General features: G+C 32.6%; 1 protein-coding gene across 6 annotated transcripts; it reads right to left on the minus strand.

Annotated features, from left to right (window-relative positions):
- Positions 1–2,867: 2,867 nt before the first annotated feature.
- LOC132625712 (pectin acetylesterase 8-like) lies at positions 2,868–17,561 on the minus strand. Of its 6 annotated transcripts, XM_060340300.1 has the most exons (17): positions 17,021–17,556; positions 16,546–16,667; positions 13,176–15,930; positions 12,465–12,515; positions 10,979–11,166; positions 8,550–8,707; positions 7,777–7,859; positions 7,535–7,664; positions 7,368–7,447; positions 7,060–7,146; positions 6,763–6,890; positions 6,039–6,096; positions 5,619–5,672; positions 5,447–5,524; positions 4,630–4,708; positions 4,331–4,467; positions 2,868–3,384 (listed from the first exon to the last, which is right to left on the minus strand). In XM_060340300.1, exons 6-17 carry the CDS (start codon positions 8,698–8,700, stop codon positions 3,265–3,267), a joined length of 1,185 nt encoding a protein of 394 aa, XP_060196283.1. In that variant the 5' UTR covers positions 8,701–8,707; positions 10,979–11,166; positions 12,465–12,515; positions 13,176–15,930; positions 16,546–16,667; positions 17,021–17,556; the 3' UTR covers positions 2,868–3,264. The 6 variants fall into 6 exon arrangements, with proteins under 6 accessions (XP_060196283.1, XP_060196281.1, XP_060196282.1 ...); XM_060340298.1 differs by having other exon boundaries at positions 10,979–15,760; positions 15,858–15,930; positions 17,021–17,561; XM_060340299.1 differs by having other exon boundaries at positions 11,075–11,166; positions 12,465–15,930; positions 17,021–17,557.
- Positions 17,562–20,616: the final 3,055 nt, after the last annotated feature.

Below are 20,616 nucleotides of genomic sequence, written 5' to 3' on the forward strand. Positions count from 1 at the left end.
TTTTATTTTTGTAATATTTGACTAATTAATCACATTTGACCTTCAATTACTTGAATGTGCATTTTTGATCTCTGTCTATGGATATTCACAAATTTTCAGAATTATTAACCGCTCCACTATTTAATTATTCATATTCTATGATAAACTTGTATTCTTATCCTGATGGCTAATCTATTACTAAAAATATTCCAAAAATGATATATTTCCTAGACAAATTGATTTGAAACACACATTTTAATTAATCAAGAGTTAATATGTTGAATCATATATCACAAGGAATTAAATCATAATTTACCAATAATGAAGAGACAAAAGTACTATTATATTCTTCCTTTTAATAATACAACAAGACAGAATTTGTTAAGATGATGAGAAGTGAAACTTTTGTAGAAAACAAGAAATTAAATTTTGTAGAACTTCAAAAGGCATAATTAGAGCCAATTCAGTTATATATTTTTACAAGATGAGGATTATCTCACCTTTACAGAATGGTGTTTAATTTGATCAATGAACATCTCGTGCCGTGTGATGGGTGTAAAATTGAATCCATTGATTGAAAGTCTGAAACTAGTGCTTCCTCAATTTCATTTTATGATGAGACTTCTTATAGCATAACATGTCTTTTAAGGTAAAATAAAAAGTTTAAAGTTCAATTTTTTTCTTTCTTTCAAAACAAACTAAAAATAAAATGAAACTGGGGAGCATGACTACTATTCTTTTAATTTATATTTACTAGCTAAGTCAGCTGTGGGAGTTCAACCTTCAAAATAGATATTCTTTGAATCATGTCGAAAGATAAATTATTTCCATATATTTCCCCAATTATGGTTATCATCAACTAATCTCTTGAAGTGGTTAAAAAATTGTACAATGCCCATACCAGATATCAAGTATTCCTTTAATGATCCATTGAAACAGCAGTCAATTATGTACTTATCAAATTAAACTGTCTGAAAATCTCTGTCTTTCATGATGCATATATAGACCATTTCTCCAGTATAACAGCCTTGATCAAGCTCAAGGTAATATTATGGCCTCCATAGATCATTTTTTTCAAGAATCCAATGTCATACATGACATTAGGAATGTTCATAGAAAATCAATAAATCGCATCGAACGATAAATTATCTTTATTATTAGTGACACTATAGCTTACCAAAATGTCATGACTCATCTCACATTTTGTATTATTTTCTTGGGAAACACTATATCATTATTGTATGTTACCAAGATAAAAGAAAATTTTATAACCACTAGTGACATATTTTGTTTATGGAGACCTTACCCAAAAAAAATCAAAAAAAGGAGAAAAATCAACTATGTCGGTTTGATTTGATTCATAGATTTTACAAAAAAGATATAGTTGATTTAGTTTGGTGAAAAGAAAACCAAACCGATCTATGTACACTCCTAGCTATACGACATGTAAGAGTTCCTCCAAATATATAATCGTTATTTTCTAAACACTCTCAGTAATAATTTACTCTAAAGATATACAACCAGGGGTGGATCTGGCTTACTGTATGGGGTTACATTCGCGCGGGTTCAATTTTTGTATTAAAAAATTCTATAAATATATAAAAAATACAACTTGGGAGTCCATTAACAAAGTGTGTTGTTGGTCGAGTGGCAGATAAGGTTTGCTCCTCTCCTCTTGTTCAAGGGTTAAAATCCCCTTGGTCACCATTTAGATTTCGTTTTTTTTTTTAATTTCTATTTTTTACTTTTTAATTTGAGATGGGTGGAAACCCATAAACTTAAAATTCCGAGCTAACACGTTTCAGTTCCAAACAAATTGGGTTAAGCTAGCTATAAGAATCCTCACTGATCATATTTTTAATATAAATTCATCTCAGGCCAACATTATCCTGACCTATTTTTCATCACATTGGGGCACCAATGTAACCATTGCCAAGGTGTGCACGTCCAAATGATATTTGTATTGTCAGAATTCATCATGAATTGACTAGTTTTATGCCGGCTACCAACCTACCGCAATTCTCCTCTTATATGTGGACTTGAAATTGATAATGTGAGCAAGCTCACGCTATAAATTCTTCGAAGATATGGTTAAGAAGTTTAAATGCGTTATGTTCCAGATGCCATACACTTCTTCAATAATATATTCTGTGGCATCGATGAGAAAAGCTAAACATATCTAAATTAATTGATGATAAATGTTAGTGGAATATCTCCAAAGATTACACTAAGGAATGCGTTATGCATCGAAAAACCTTTTGAACTTTTTACCTAACTCTTCATGTAGAAGGGAACCACCAAGTACAACCATCTTCCCCAAAAGAGATAACACTACTAAAATATAGCTTTTTCCGATCACCTTCAGTTGAAAATTTATACTATAAAATATAATTTTCTCATCTTATTCCGATCGAACCAGTTCACTGAAAATTAATTAAAAACGCATGGTGAGAAACAAGTTTTCATTGAAACAATGAGAAACTTCCTAATTTTTCTCTGTGAAAACACTACAATTTAAGTTCTTTCCCACCGAAATTCAGTGGGAAATAGCCACTAAACATTTTTCAGTGAGAAAATAGAGATTTTCTAATAGTGAAACATAAAGTGCACCAAAACAAATAGGGTTAATTATTAGGAGTTCTTTGCATAAATATATTTTGAACTAATTAATAGGAGTTCTTTGCATTTTGCACCATTAATATTTTCAACATTTTTTCCATTATACTCTAATAATCTTGGATTTTTTCGATCTGCTCTTTCATTTTTTTTTTTGGGCATAACGATAACATAGTTTAATATATTCATTTTGTAAGAATTCTCAGAGATATAGTAAATATTTTGCAATGCTGGACTTATAACATTAAAGGTAATGATTTTCTAGGTCCATTTATAATTTGAATAGAAGAAAAATAATTGCAAAGATCTTTCATTCTTTTCTTATAAATCTTCTACATTATTTTCACCCATCTATAGTAAAAAGTATCATACATTTTATATATAAATAACATTTTTAATGGACTATGAAATCATTTCGTCAATTTCACATGGTAAGTATCTTTCACCCTTTCTGCATTTATCAATAATCCGTTCTGGAGTAATACCCTTAAATAGGTCCCAACTATTAAAAATATAGTCTTCCACTCATTGGTAGGAGTAAGGTCTGCGTATATATCCTATCCTCTCCAGATCACTTCTGTGAATACACTGGGTATGTTGTTGTTGTTGTAGTAGTCAATAGCGAATGTACTCTTTTTCTGCTTTTTGTTAAGTAGCTTTCTGGATATTTTAGGTGCAAAAGTTTGTAATTGCGGGGAATTTGTAACAATTCTGTGGCAAATCTGGCTTGTCTATCAATTGGACAGGACTCCGGTCGAAGTACCAGTCGCTAAATGCCTGTGCAATTGTCTGCAAAAAAAAGAAAAACTTAAAATACTGTCTATCCAATCACTTAAATGAAAAATAGTCGGTGAATGTATCATAAGTGTATAACCATGTTGAATAAGTGTATGATCTATGTATACCGACTAAGCAAACAATATTGGAACCGACCGACTATTTGTGTAATGATATCAAAAACGAACACACGCACTCACACAACTTAGACATTGAAATTGCAAGGAAATTTTAACAGACTTTAACCAGTTGGAATAAGACACTTTCCTGATTTCCAGGTTACCAAATTCACTGTTATAAATGAATAATTACCTATAACTATGATTATTTTTTTATATGACACTCGATTTGATAGCAAGGGTAGAGTTAGGTTTCACGAAGAGACTTCAATTGAATTTCCTTCATTAGAAAATTATTTTGCGCAAATAGAATATTAATACAATTATATTTATTATATATAAATTGTTGAATTCTCTTAAAAGATTCAAATATAGTAGCAAAGATCGTTTCGAATAATTTTAGAATCATAGGTTCAAACAAAAAAATAGGTCAAATGATTCTTAGCATGCCTCTACCCTAGCTACGGAGTAGAGTCATTTGGCCTATTTCTAGTGAGTGAAGATATATGCTTTATAAAATTGTATTGGTTATAATTATGGTGTTTCATGACAAATACCTATGTTAAAGTGCAACCATGTTTTACAGTCTAATTAACTTATATAGCCGTTCACCCAACCATTTAAACTAAAAATAGTAGGAGGATATATAATACAATACTCCATAGATAATGTGTATAATCATGTATAATATATATATATCGGCTAGAAAAAGTAAATAGTGACTCTAACTGGCTATTTGTGAAAAGATTATACAAAACATAAAATGCAAAACCTCAAATCAACACCTAAAATGAATAATTTTTGTTTTGTTACTTAAACTGAAATTGAAATTGATTTACCTTATTATTTACTGAGAACCCATTCCAACCAACGCCACTTGTTATATGGGCATGAATCAAGCAAGAGTCAATAAACATTCCTCTTGATGAAGAATGACTTTGTTTGGGCAAAGCACTTAAAAATTCCTGTTTGAAATCTGAAATAAAACAACAAAAACTTACATGAGGTTTCCCAAATATCATGGATTTTACATATTTAATTCATAATTAATTAAATCCAAATTTGACTTGGGCATAAACAATTCTCTAATAAATAGATTATTATGAAGTTTGGCCTAGCTAGAACTTGCACCACTGACCTTGTAAATTTTTAACAAGAGAAGCTGAGCATGTATTCTTAAAAAGGTCGTCGTAATAACCCGGAAAAGTCTTGTTTATCTGAAAACATTTGAAGATAAACAATTGTTAATCCAAGGCAAGCAACATAAATTAAATCCCTTAGTTAACCTAAAGAGCCACTCACCCATGACCCAACTTAAACTAAGATAGTTGCGGATGCAAACTAAAGATAGTCGCGGATGTATAATATATGCAGTGACAGATCCAAAATTTTCACTCAAGGGTTTAGAAAAAAAAAAAAACAGCAAAAGCTAAACATAAAGTATAATGTTGTTCCTGGGAATCGAACCTTGGATAATAGAGAGAATTTTGAATACCCTGGATCATTTGAGCTAACATTTTAGATTTGTTTATGATCGACATTCAAAACTTATTTATGTACACAAACACAAAAAATCTACCGTACACCCTTCCACCCCTCTAATTCCGCTCCTGAATATATGTATATTCATGTATAATATGTGTATAATCATGTATAGTATGATTATAATCTATGTATACATGCTAGTAAAAAATAACGCTGCGCGCTATTTGAGCAAAAATTCCTAAATATTTTCGGGCGTTTTTTCTTGAAGTTTCTTTGTAAGTTTTATATTTAGGGCATGATCTATGTGAGTTATACAAAGTGTCGTATTGCCATACGAAAATCAAACAAAAATAATCAGACCTGTTAGACAAATAAGATACAATTAAGAAAGTGGAAACTTTCTATCAAGAGACATTGATATCAAATTCTAATTTATTTTTTTCATGAATTTAATGGAGAATTGAGTTGACCTGAAATGTGTCAAACATTGAGTTGACTATGAAAAATGGTGTCTTGATTCCTTCTTGAAAATATTGTGGAAAAAGGCACTGCAAATTCATTTAAACTATAAAGTTAATTTCTAAAGACAATTGGGTAAATAATTTATTAAATTAAAACCCTTGAATGGCAATGGATTTTTACCAAGGATGGTTTCATCTTTGAAGTGCAGGATGATGGCAACATCTTGGCTGATTGCTGCAGTTGATTTTAGAAAAAAATAAATAAAAAGAAAGTCATAACATACAAATATTGAATTATTGTGAGGCACTATTAGAAAATCACTATTTTCCCACTGAAAAATTTTCAGTGGCTATTTCCCACTAAATGTCGGTGGAAAAAACCTAAATAGTAAAGTTTTCACACGGAAAAGTTAGGAATTGATTTTCCCAGCGTTTCAGTGGAAACCTGTTTCCCATGATGAGTTTTCCCAGTGAGAATAAGGTGGGACAATCATGTTTTATAGCATAAATTTCCCACTGGATGTCGGTGGGAAAAACCTTTTTTTCTAGTGAGGATACTTTGGCATTAATAAGGAACAAAAATATGGAAAAGGAACTGTACATGTAAGTTAATCAGTCCTTCATTAACGGTCTCCATGAATGTCATGTCCTTGTTTTTCCTGTTACACAAATTAACAAAACTGTAACTCATCTAGTAGTCGGAGACGAATCTAGAATTTTGAATTTATTTATTTTAATTCTGAAAAGATAGCTTACTGAATTCTGGATAAATTATTAATACTTATTCAGCGAATTACTAAACATAAATATAGAATTTTAACCAAAGCAATTAGGTTTTACCGAACCCGTTACTAGAACACTAGCTCCCTGTCTGGTAGTAGTATTATTAATCACATATAGACATTAGGTTACGTGCATTATATATAGGTGATAATTTTTTGGATCTATTAAGTTAACCTACAATGAGCCTGTTTAGATTGGATTATTTTAGGTATTTTCAAGACAAAATAGTTTTTAAGCACTTTTGTAGTGTTTGAGTAAAGATAAAAAGTATTTTAAAGCCAAAATAACAAAAACAATCCAATATCATAAGTTAGAAAGTCATAATTTATAAGCATATCCAAACAGACTCTATAACATGTGACATAGAGTCTGTTTGGATGGGCTTATAACTTGTGACTTTTGAGTCAAAAGTCACAAGTTAGGAGTCCTAACTTATGACTTTTGACTTATTTTTCTTATTTTAACTTAAAAACAAGTGCTTAAAAGCACTTCTTTATCTTACTGTCAGTGCATATTACTGAAACTTTTAGGTTAATTTTTACCTGTCATGAAGAAAATAGCTACCATCAGCAAGACATTTGACTCTAGCAGAGTTAGGAACAAGAGATCGAAAACGATCACAATGGATTAAAGCAGGCAATCCTCCAGCTGAACCACCTGTGAGAATGACCTGCCAAATAAGTGTAAACTAACTTAACACACTTGTAAAATGTTTTTAATGCACTCTTAAGTTATTGAGACATAATATAATTAAGTAATTAAAAATACTCTTTTTGTTATAGCTTAAGCTTTTAAATCAGATGATTCATAATTCAAGATTTGGTACTTCAGAGACGTACATTTTTAGCATCCTTCATTCCTTTCGCCAAGAAATGATCGATCAAGGCAAGGAAAATCCTCGCGCCTCTAAAATGAAGGTTAGTAGCCTGAAAAATATGCATAGTTAATGTATTTGTAGATAATTGTGCATCTACAAAAAAAAAGTTATAGAAATAATAACCAACAGTTTTTCTGATTTCATCGATTAATGTTTTGATAACCTCATTGCTGAGGACGAATTTTAAGTTATGAAAAGTATATACTCCCATATTTAAAAAAAAAAAATTGTTAAAAGATGTAAAAAAGTGAGCTTAAAGATTGTGTATACCGGGTCAACTTCTTCAACGTCTCCGGTGAATGATGATCCATCACAATAAATAACCATGACTCTATTCCAATTGTAGAAATCTATATATAATTTTAAACATGAATGTGAATATTTAGACATAATAGCATGATTGATGAGATTCTAACTAAGCACTAAATATATTTTACCTGGATTCACTGTTTTATTGTTGCTAAGCATTCCATAAAGTGATCTTTGCTTTGGAGCAAGTTTTGAAGAACCTCTTTCTGTCTTTGTACGATCAAGGCAATCTGTCACGCTATAGCACCATTCTCCTCCCTAAATTCAAATATGAAAGTTAGAATAAAAATTACAATAAACAAAAATTGAAGCTGTAAGATTATGTAAATGCTTCAAAATTGTAACAAACTAATATTTCCATAGCCCTTACCCTAAAGTAGATAATCCAATTATTAGCTCCTTCTCCATGTCCCTTATCATAATAGTACGCTGGTGGACTCCCATCCAAGCAAACTAGAAGTATATCAGATGGAAATATATATTAGTAACGTATATGTATAGTAACCCATCGCATATACAAATGGTAAAATTAGCCCATAAATATATGATCCGTCAAATCCATTTGAGTTTGAACGAGTTAAATGACCGGCCCATTTATATTCAGCCTTCTTGACGCATAAGTTTAGCTCATTTAAAAGTTAGGTTGATTTTGACTAACTAGGTAGTTCAAATTCACGCATGAAAACATGTCAAACTACTTTTTTATTTTTTATTTGATATGTTATAACTATAATAAAGAAGGAATTTATTACTATAGTTATTTGGTAATAAATCAAATTGTAAAAACTATAAAACAAATAAATTATAATCCAAATTCAGCCAAAATGGCTGCCCATTTATCACTCCTAATTGCATATAGTATCATTACGCAAATACCAAGGGATTCAACTATTATAAATATATAACATGATTATTAGTTTTTTTACTCTATAAATGTGTTTTATCTTGTTGTAATAGGTAATTAACTTGCTTTATTTTCACGTTACCAATTTGGCTTGTTATGTGCGATTATGTGTAGTAATATATATTTTTTGGGAGATCTGAAAATATAAAAGTTCTTTTACACTGTCTATGTACGTACCTCATTAGCCAAATAGTGTATATTGAGCATATATACATATAAAGAGAAACTAAGATTTTTACCAGCTCCTTTTGACACTGCACTTTCAAGAATAGTTAAATCAACCATGTAAGCTTCGTTTGGTTTTTGGCTCCCTCCAAGTACAGTTTTGCCATTTAGCATAATTAAAGAATAAATGACTAGGCATAGCCCTTGCAATTTTGTATGTTCCATGCTTCTTCTGCAAACAATTTAAAGAAAAGATTTAGTAAATAAACTGTATAAGATCTATAAAAATGTTAACAAAATATGCAATCAATATAGTAGTATATTTAAAAACAATATGCATTAGCCTATTGTTTAATAGATTTAAGTAATATACACCGTCAGCAAAAGCAGAGCTAGAGTATGGGTTACAAGTTCGACAGAACCTGTATAGCTTTGGTCAGAACTTTGGATTTCTGTTATGAACTACTTGTTCTAGAATCAAGAACCCATAAACGCAAAATCTTTCTGAATTTGCATGAATTTTTGCACAATCAAGTCATTTTTACATGCAACAAGTAACATGTCTTATTTTTAAGATTTACAAATCTTATATTTTAAGAAGGCTTACTAAAACTCTTGTTTAATTGATGTAAATTACATTTCCGAAGAACAAAAACATTCAAAACCCAAAACACAAGAAAAAACAACAGATTCACTTCCTATAATCACATGAGTATGAACGGAAATAACAGATTAACTTATAATGAAGAATATAAACATTTAATTTATTTTTGATCTTCAAATAGCAACATTAAACTTGATAAAAAATTCCAACTTTTTGTTTTTGATGAAAAAAGAACTATATTTTTTGAACCCTATGGATTTCTTACCTCGTAAATCAAAACCTCTTAATCCACGAATAATGAGATGGAAATGAATTATGTGGTGTTTTTGATGCTAACTTGCATGCATTTTTATACAAAAAGTTAGGTGAAACAGGAATCACGGGCTGTTGCTTACTATATTTTCGCAATAACGATTTCCTTTTTCATATTTGCGTACAAAACGCGTAAATTAATCTAATAGTACATGTTTATTTACTATATATACAAATGCACTTATTGAGTACCATTCATTATTTGCAGGCTGAAAATCATTTTCTTCCTTAACTCATCTTTAAACATCAAACATCCCCTCAACGTTAAACGTTAGACATTTCCTTCCTTTTAATTATCTCAATTGAAATTTTTAAATATCTATTTCATTGGTGAAATTATCAATCTTTGTCTCTCTTTTTTTCTTTTTAATTATGATATATATTTTATACTTTTTAATCTATAGTATGAGCTTTTATATCAACAAATAAATCTTATTTATGAAATAAACGTGAAAAAAATATTTTTAAGCATATATAATGTTGAAATAATAAATTTATTAAGCACAAAAAAAAAAGTTAGAATAATTTGTTCGTATACATGTCTACTAATCAGTCTTGTACTCTTGTAAGAACATAAATGACATCTATAGCCTATAGTGAAATGTGAATTATATGGGTGAGTCTAGATTTCACATCGACTAGTATTTGAATATCAGGTTGACATATTTAAGTTAGTACTAGTTCCTCGACACGTGCGTTGCACGTGTATGTCGAGTCATGTAGTATATGATTTTATAAAATATCAACACTATTAAAATAAAATTATAGTAAATACTTGTACATGAAAAAGTAATTACAAATTTCTATAATTAGTGTTGGATTGTTTTATGGTTCTGGGAGCAAACTTTCTTTAATTGAAACAATGGCATAGATCTCACGATTGTACACGTCACATAAAGTTAATACGTAAATACAATACATTCCCTTTTGATTATTGGGTTAGCACATTAAGGAAAGGCTGACATCTTACTACATAAATAAATTTAGATGTAATGTACTTTCTATATATGTACCCTTTAGTTGTTATTAGGGGTGTACATGGACCGGGTTGGTTCGGATTTTTTACAAACCAAACCAAACCATTTGTGTCGGGTTATTAAATCTATAAACCAAACCAAACCAATAAAAGTCGGGTTTTTCAATATCAATTTTTCTCGGGTTTTTCGGGTTTTTTCGGGTTTCTCGGTTTTTTCATAGTATCTAATGAAAAGCACAGAGCAGTGCTTCTTAAAAAGAGTTCTAGTACAAAATATCAACATATAAGATGGAGGCAAAACACTATTTGAAGTTTTAACTTTATAATATAACTAAAATGTCAAATGGCCATAAAATGTCAGATGTAGCAAAAACAAAAATCCAAATCAGTGCAATTGTCACACCCTAATTCCGCTAGGGTGTGATGGGCACCCGACCCTTACCTAGGGCCGAGCGAACCCTCAGACTCTTGCTGCACATAAAATCATGTCAAACTTTTCAAATCAAATGAGATGAAATACATCGTAATTTTTTTTTCCAGAAATATTCTTTCACGCAGCTTCCAAGCATAACGAATCAATAATCATACAAAATTCAGTACATAACACAGACCGACATTTTGGCTGACGGAGCCGCTTACAGACTGACAACCAATACCCACGACGCTGTCTGCAAAGTCTCTAACGTAATCCAGAAAGCATAACATACCAACTCTGACTCGGCAGCACTCCGGGAACAAATGGAGCTTGCCATCTGCACTGAAACATCTTCTATACTGTCTTCAACTCACCTGGGAGTACCTGCGCGGCATGAAACGCAGCCCCCCGAAAAGAGGGGGTCAGTACGAAATATGTACTGAGTATGTAAAGCATACAACACAGAAAGCAAAGTCACAACTGAAATACGATATATAGAAAGCGAGCACAATAGCCAGCATACTAAGGAGTCGTATCCGGCGTACAACAGGCAAAAGAAGTTCAGGAGAAATCAACACGGCAATCGGGATGACAAAATGTTTGCTTTCTTTTGGAAAACATCTTTGTTTCACACACATAGAAGAATCAACGCACAATTTTCGCGGCCATAAGTCCAGCGGTCACAATCACACATACCGCAGTCAAGTATCCAGCGGTTTTCTATCACAAGTTCGACATACCGCGGTCAAGGGTCCAGCGGTCTATGTCGGCACAATCACAAGTGCGGCAGACGCGGTCAAGGGTCCAGCAGTCAATGCCACACGTCCGGCATGACGCGGTCAAGGGTCCAGCAGTCAATGTCGGGCACGCCGCGGTCGAGGGTCCAGCGGCCAATATCACATATGCGCATATTCACATAACCGGCCCAGGACTCGGTAACACAGAAGATAACCAGACAAAATGCCAAATTATCACTTTCCAAACATAATCACACATGCCAGGATCATGCATCACACAGGACTCAGGTATACCAAAATCGTATATCGGAAAATAAAGAAAATAAGTAGTTTGTCCAGAATCTCAGGGTAAGATTTTTAAAAACGCTTTAGATGTCAAAAACATTTTATAATGCTCATGAAGGTGGTCATAACACCTATCATATAGTGAACAGCATAATAACCAGGAGTTACCTGCGAACTCCGGACAAGAGTACATTGGCTAAAGTCGTACATCACATGTCAGGGTTTCGGTCCCCACAATTGGGTCAATAATCATTAAAATCCGTCTCGGGATAGATAAAATATCTCCCGTTTAGTAGTCGGAACAATAACCATGAGTTCCCTTGACTTACCGTACGGGAATAAGACAAACAGAACAATAAGAGAGGCATCGGGGATAGCGGGCCCACCTCGGGCCAAGTCGAGGCGGCGGACGAGAATCACGCCCATTAGACTCTACGGAGTCATCCAAGAAAGTTTTAGAACTATCGGGTTACATTTGTAAACGTTTTGGAAGTCCAACCACTTTTCTAGTAAAATGCACCTTTTATAATTCAATTCTATTGAATGAATAGTAACGAAAACTAATCTCGGGTTACGATGAGCAGGATGGTCCCCGAGGCCGAAATCTCAACCTAGTAGACCTAGGGCATGCCAAAGAAGGAAAGGATAAGCTTTACATACCTTTCGCGCTACTCACGCTTGTCCAAACTCAATCTCCGTTTCGCCCAAAACCTACAAATGGTCATTTTTACCAATTGTTAACTATAAGGCTTTTGGTATTCAATCTTTAACTCATCACTTGTCTACAAATATTTGGGCAGCATTTCCCCTATAAACTCGTCTATCCGAATTTCCAATTGCTCTCCTGTTGACACAGAAATACCAACAATAACATATGGACACAACCATATCTTCAATTCTTTTATTTCAACAAGAACAACAACATATCAAAACAGCCCCCAACTGTAACATAACGATGCCCGAAATTCTAACGAACACTTGCAATACACCAAGCAACCCATATGCACTTCTTATACCTTATTTCATGCAATATTTTCAGAAAATTTCAGGGAAATACAACAGCAGCCACTCGACACCACATCATCTACTCATGTGCAATAAAACCACATTATTATCTCTATAATCCTTACAACAACCCACAACAATTTAACTCCAACTCTAACCATTAAATTCCTTCACTCTCCTCACATATCCATGATTACAACAACCAAAATATTAATTCAAATCAGTCCATCAATTTCAATTAAAACAGCCCCTCACCCATAAATTTCAACAAAACAACAAACGAGTTTATAATGTTGTTTTCTCCGTTTTAATTCGTTAAAACTCTAAATAAACACTTTAATAACATAAAAGGAATTTTATAAATACCTTATCAGAAGCTCCACCACGAAAATTTCATCCCCCAAGACCAATATTTATCTCAAATTGAAGGCAACGCAACGTACAACGTTTTTCTCTTCATGAGCTTCGGGATTCGGAGCTCGGATTTTTGATCAAAATGGCTTCCTTAGCCTAGGATCTCTCTCTCTCTCTCTCTCTAATGTTTTTGGAGGATATTAGCTGAAAATGATCAGCCCTCAAGTGAATTTGCCATATATATTAACGTTAGTGGGCCTCATGGGCCGAAACATTAGTGTTTGGGTCGGGTCCAAACTTGCTGCCCTGCCAGCCCAACTTGCATCGTCCATATTTCCTTATCCAAATATCATTTTGACGAGCGGTTTATTGCGTTGGAAACTAGACTCGATGAACTTCGTTTTAGGCTTTTGAAAAACCTTAAAACTCCTCATATACTAGGAGATATGCCCCCAACAATATGGGATAAAAATCTGGTCCGAGATTTTACTGAAGTTGTTCCGATTCATTTTGTTTAGATTCGTTTATCTTCTAATCCTCTTCCAACTCTCATGTAACCTCTTATACATACATATACATACCCATATACATACATAACAATCCATACACGTCACGAAGGGTCCGGAGAATCACCATAACCTTAAACGTAACTGGAGAACTTACGAAGCTTCGACGAAACTCCAATCGCAAAAATATATTCATATCTTTTATCCATCTTCTATATCATTACTAATAATCTCAAATACTTTAAAAGGGCACTCACATTACCTCATATACGCTCATAATGCGATTTCAAATCCTTTAGGTTACGATGTCACCTCGGGATACTTAAGGCAACCATATATATAACGATATTCTTACTAACTCGATTAACTTTCCTTGAACTTTCTTAACTCATTCTTTCTTGTCTTAATTAAAATAGCACATACTCTTACGGGGTGTAACATCCTCCCCCCCTTAGGAACATTCGTCCCCGAATGTCAAATTAGTCCTACATAATTATACTGCTTCTGGTGATCTTATAACGATTCACTTGTAACTTGAACTCATCTATCATGTTGTGCCTTTCTTTACTTAGACTAATGCCATTCTCCACCTGACATCTGTTAATATTGATCTTCCAAATATAGTAGACACGATTTAGCTACCTCCGTAATCGACTGCAACTTACCATATCCATCTATACTTGAAGCTTAAGTCGAGTTCTTCTTGCTCGTTCTCTTTAAATTCACTGTCTTCTAGTAACTAGCTCATTCTGACCATCTCACTTAAACCATTTCGCAATTTCCCTTAATCCTACTTATAACACTTCAAGCATATTATCTCGTGTCGTTTCTCTATTTTTGACTCAACTCTTCTATCGCCCCTTTACTCAGGTTCACCTGGGTCCCCAATCCCTCCTGAAATGATCTCCAGAAATTTGCTGATCATATATGCTTTCCCAAAATAAAATTTCCCAAGTAAGGATGATGCTTCTTACGAATGACATGGAGGGTATCTCTTAGAATTTTAACCCAACATAATAGATTTTCCCTATCGGTATCGACTTTCAAAACATGCTAAGAACTTATATCTCATTTTCCTATTCATATTTCTGGAAAAATTTAGGCAGAGGTTCCTCTGTATTTCTTACTATCCCAAAACCTGCACGCAGGAAATACCGACCATGCCTCACAGGGCCAACACACATACGTATATACACATCATATCACATCGTATCATAGCCACACAGGGCTAACAATTTCAAATAAAAGTATAAAAGTGTCGGGACTTACCTCACATATGGCACCTCGAGACGTACCTGATCCTTTAACTATCTGTTCTGTTGTACTTTTCTATCCACCTTCTCTTTCATCCTCAAATCTCACATTTCAATCAAATTCCAATATTCTTACCTTACCCGACACGCCTCTTTCGTACCATAACTTACTTGCGTATTGTGTAGCTTCCAATATCATCGGTCACTTTCTTTTGTCGATATCATTCTTCAGCTGAAATCAAAGGTTAGTAAGAGGAATTTCATTTCTTATGGCTGGCTCTATCGCACGATCTAAGATCCAAAGAAAGGTAACACCCTAAATGCCCTGTAGCATCCTGTTTATCGATGTGGTGCACAACACACCGATAAACAAGACTCTACTAGACACGGCTTTGCAGACAACCCCTAGGACAGACCTGCTCTGATACCACTTTGTCACACCCTAATTCCGCTAGGGTGTGATGGGCACCCGACCCTTACCTAGGGTCGAGCGAACCCTCAGACTCTTGCTGCACATAAAATCATGTCAAACTTTTCAAATCAAATGAGATGAAATACATCGTAATTTTTTTTTTCCAGAAATATTCTTTCACGCAGCTTCCAAGCATAACGAATCAATAATCATACAAAATTCAGCACATAACACAGACCGACATTTTGGCTGACCGAGCCGCTTACAGACTGACAACCAATACCCACGACGCTGTCTGCAAAGTCTCTAACGTAATCCAGAAAGCATAACATACCAACTCTGACTCGGCAGCACTCCGGGAACAAATGGAGCTTGCCATCTGCACTGGAACATCTTCTATACTGTCTTCAACTCACCTGGGAGTACCTGCGCGGCATGAAACGCAGCCCCCCGAAAAGAGGGGGTCAGTACGAAATATGTACTGAGTATGTAAAGCATACAACACAGAAAGCAAAGTCACAACTGAAACCAATTGTTAACTCCTGCTCCAAATCCTTTATCAAAATGGTATGCTGGCGGACTCCCATCCAAACATACTGCAAACACAACATTGACATACAATAATCAACATATTTTTACATTCTTGAATTCTTTTCTTAAAGTCAGTGGTGGATTCAGGATTTAAACATCGTCAATTCTAAGTTGAAACTATAAGTTCTAAAATATATATTTAACTCCATCAATACTTGTTTTTTCACATAAATCTACATAAATTTCGAATGAGACACAACTTTTACATTGGATCCAGGGGGCTTAGGAGTTCGGTTGCACTTTGGCTTGTGTTCAATAATCCACTTAATATGTACAAACAATTCATTTAGAACACAATAAGCTGTTTGGTTCCAAAACTCATAAATTTAAAATTTTAGCTCCGACTCTGATTGGATCCAGGGGTGGAGAGAGAGTATTAATTACGGGTCGGACAAATCAAGTAACTTTTGTTTAGACCATATATTTGTTTTAGGAAATCCATTGAATATGGAAAAATTATTAATTGTGAACCACTAACTATGACAACGTTGAGTACGGTGGTAATATCAGAATACATAAATTCTAAATTCTAGCTCCGTCTCTGATCGGATCTGCCGCCACTCAGAGTTATGGTAAAAAAAAAAAAAAAGATAATCACTTTGATTCACATAAATTCTTACCAGCTCCTTTTGCTACTGCACTCTGTAGATAAGTAATATCAACTGGGTGTCCTTCAGTAATAATCAATATAACCAAAGTTATTATTGCACGTAGCCATAGTTGCATTGCCCCTTTTACCATTCTGCATATTAATTATGTGAAAAAATACAATCAATATAACTAACCAAAAACAAAAACAAAAAAGAGTGCAGAAAGATGCTAAAAATTGAAACAACAAAGTGAAACCAAGAAAAGAAAACATCTCATTTTTAGAAAGATCCATAACTTCACTTGAAATGTTTCCTATATTTCCAATGCAAGTAATAAATTTATGTTTACAAGATTTCATGCCTCAACAATTAATGCTAGATTTCATTCCTCAACAATTAATGCTACCTTTTTTTTCCCACTAAAACATATGATAAAGAAAATGCAAAAAATAATCCAACAAAAAATTACTAAATACAGAATTGATATATCACTTCAATATAGTACCTGGAATAGCAAAGATTTTGAAGAAAAAAATGTCAAAATTTGATTATTTCGGTTGAATTTTGCAGTATAAATCCAGCTGTGTATTTTGTGTTTGGAGCTAAAACAGGGGTCTAAAAAGCAAATGCTAGTTGAGACTCGAGAGCAGAAGCATATATTTATACTGAAAAGCAAAAAAGAAAAAAAAAACAGTGACGTTGTCAATTTTTTATAGTACCATTGATGTAATTTAATGTGTTATAGTATTAATTTACTGTACTTTCAACTGATTTTGTAACATTTAGAGTTACAGAAGTTGTCTATTCTTGAAGAATTCTTATAAAGATTCTGAAAAACTTATCCAATAATATTGCCTGTTTAGTACTTTTCAAAAAGTATATTTTGAAAGCTTCTTTAAAATTTTCTTTTACTAGTATTAGATCTTACAACATCAATTACTTAGCTGTTAAGAGATGATAACACGTTTTATTTTCATGATTATAAATTTCAAATTTTAAGATTTATCAGTGGAAATTCTTTGAGTAATTTAACACTAAGGAAACTGGGGCGGATCTAGGTGTTCATGGGAAATCCAGTGACTTTTATACAGATCCTGTATATTCAAATATCAAGGGCTCGTTTAGTTAGAAAACAAGTTATCCCGGGATTAGTCTAGTTATTCTTATTCCACCCTCAATGTGGGATTAAAATAACACTTAATCCCGGATAACTAATCCCGTAATTTTATTCCAACTAAACGTGGGATAAAGCGGCACTAAATTTTTATCCCAGAACTATTTTTGTTTATCCACCATACCAAACGACCCCTAAGATATCAACTAAACATTTATAAATATTTCATTATGAATCCATTTATTATTGTATATTAACTTGAGATTGACATGAAAACTCATAAACTTTAATTATTTAATTTGACTCTGACTGAAAAAATTATTTATACTGATGATGTATAAAACTTCATATGTGAATAGTAATTTAAAAAGAATCATTGAATATATAAAATCTATTCTCTTTTTTTATGTAGAAACAAAAATCTTAACTTTAATACTCCATCTGTTTCAATTTATGTGAACCTATTCCTTTTTAGTTCATGCCAAAATGAATGGTCTATTCCTAATTTGGAAACAAATTCACTTTATGAAATGATTTACAACCACACAAATATTCAATACTTATTTTGAACCACAAATTTCAAAAGTCTTCACTTTTTTTTAAATGACGTGAGCAGTCAAATGAGTTTACATAAATTGAAACGGAGGTAGTAATAACGTCGATGAGATGTCACAAAAACTCACTTATCAAAAGAAAAGATACATCTTAGCATGAGTTTATTCATTTATGTATTGCAGAACAAAAATCTTTCCAAAAGTTTTTTATTTTATTTATTATTATTATTATTATTATTTATTGTTTTATTTTTTTTTTGTTATCCAAAGCATCCAATTTCTCTATGGAGAAGAAACCAACCTTAAACTGTTCTTTTTTAATCTTTTCCGAGAAGAATAAAGTGCTTTTGGTAGTAGGACTTGTCAATATCAGAATAAAGAAAGAAAATTAAATTATTAAAAAAAGACAGCTGCCAACTCACATTTCCTTAAGACATTTTCTTTAAGGTGATTTGTGTACTTTTGTTAAAGTAAAAGGTTACGTGGACCCATATATTATCAACATACGCGTGAACTAATTTCCGGTTCAGAATTAGTGTCGTCAAATCAAATCATATCACATAAAGTTGAATTCGATGAAATTTAGGAATCGTTCAGTAGGAGGTACTAAAAAAAAAATGCAGAGCTTTGATATTACTAATTTCTTATTTGGTAAATATTTTGAGCCTATGTATTAATTATACATTCTAGTTGATATTATCCTATTTACAACTAAATCCATGCAAATTATGATATTAGCAATATTAATACAAATTAATACATGCATAAGTATGGTTAGAGATAAAATTGCCTTTTGAAGTCTCCCAGCTAAAGAATGTATAGGGTACTTTTATAAACAAATATGGAGTATATTTTTTAGAAATTACACAATACATGTTCTTTTTAATGCACCTTACCAAATAATTGATAAAAAATAATCTAAGCATAACTAATCCCAGCATATCTAATCCATATATTATTAATATAATACACCATATTCAGTACTATTCTTATACACCTTACCAATTTAACCCTTCAATTACTTCATTTTAATTTGGGAAAATTTCAATTATATACAATCCAACACAACATATTACATCCACGTAGTCATATTTGTAATTTGCATCCGCATAGTTTTTTTTTCTAGCAATACGTTTATACATACGACATACAACATTATACATTTACAATAGATAATGCATAGATCTTGTATAAAAATGTATAATAATGTATAAAAAGATAATTTCAGATGATATTAAAAATATGAATCATTTCTAGTAAATACTTTTTCCAAATAGACATAGAGCCTGTTTGGCTTAGCTTATAAGTTGCTGAAAAGTTGTTTTCAACTTTTTTGTTTGGCTTGCCAGCTTATAAGCCATTTTGTGCTTAAAATACGCCAAAAAAAATAAGTTGGCTCGTTTGGCTTAGCTTAAAAAACAGCTTATAAGTCAAAAAAATAAATTGGGCCCAATTTTTTTTTTTTGAGTTATAAGCTGCTTTTTTTAAGCTCATCCAAAAAGGCTCATGGTGTGTTATTTTCCCTTTGGCTGAAGTCATCGACAGACCCTGAACTTGTCGTGATTTTCCATTTAGATCCCTGAACTGAGACGATGACCATCTGAACCCTCTAACACAAGCTAAACTGTGCCATTTGAATACAGTCCAGATCAAGTGCGTAAGCTTCACTTGCTATGACATGAAAAAATAGACCAATAAAAATAAGCCATGTCAACAAAAAAAAAATTAATTTTAAGAAAAATCTATGTAAATAATTTTAAAAAAAATCTGAAAAACCCAACCCATCTTCTCCGATCTGAAAAAATAGCTCACTTCACCGCCGCCGCTGCACTTCAAAATCTATTTAAATAATTAAAAAAACGGTGCCATTTTTTGTCGGAAATTTATTTAAATAGTTTGGAGTGGAGAGGCGGCGGCAGCGGCGAAGTGGGCTAGGTTTTCGGATCGGAGAGAATGGGTTGGGTTTTTTAATTTTTTTAAATTTATTTAAATAGCTTTTAAAATAGATTTTTTCTTAAAATTAATTATTTAATGATTAAAAATTTAATCTCGCTCTTTTTAAAGCAGTATATTGCACGCATGGGTAAAGTTGGCATGATATATTCAAATGTCATAGTTTAATTTGTGTTAGAGGATTCAAATGGTGAACATCTTAATTGAAGGATCTAAATAGAAAATAGGACAAGTTCAGATGTCTGTGATGACTTCAGCCCTTTCCCTGTTAATTTCTTGCTGAAATGCACATGCACGACAAGGTAAGTCAGCTTTAAGTCTCTGGTTGGTGAGTGACAGCTTAATTCAACTTTGACTCTCAACTTGTATATATGCCTTAAAATAATCACCGGCATTCACGTGTTATTCTTCTTTTTTTTTTTTTTTTAATTTATTTTGGTCAATAAACGATGATGTGTTAGTCTTTTCTGTCTCTCTACT

Source organism: Lycium barbarum, unplaced genomic scaffold, assembly GCF_019175385.1.
Source record: "Lycium barbarum isolate Lr01 unplaced genomic scaffold, ASM1917538v2 unchr_scaffold_43, whole genome shotgun sequence".
NCBI classification, from domain to species: domain Eukaryota; kingdom Viridiplantae; phylum Streptophyta; class Magnoliopsida; order Solanales; family Solanaceae; genus Lycium; species Lycium barbarum.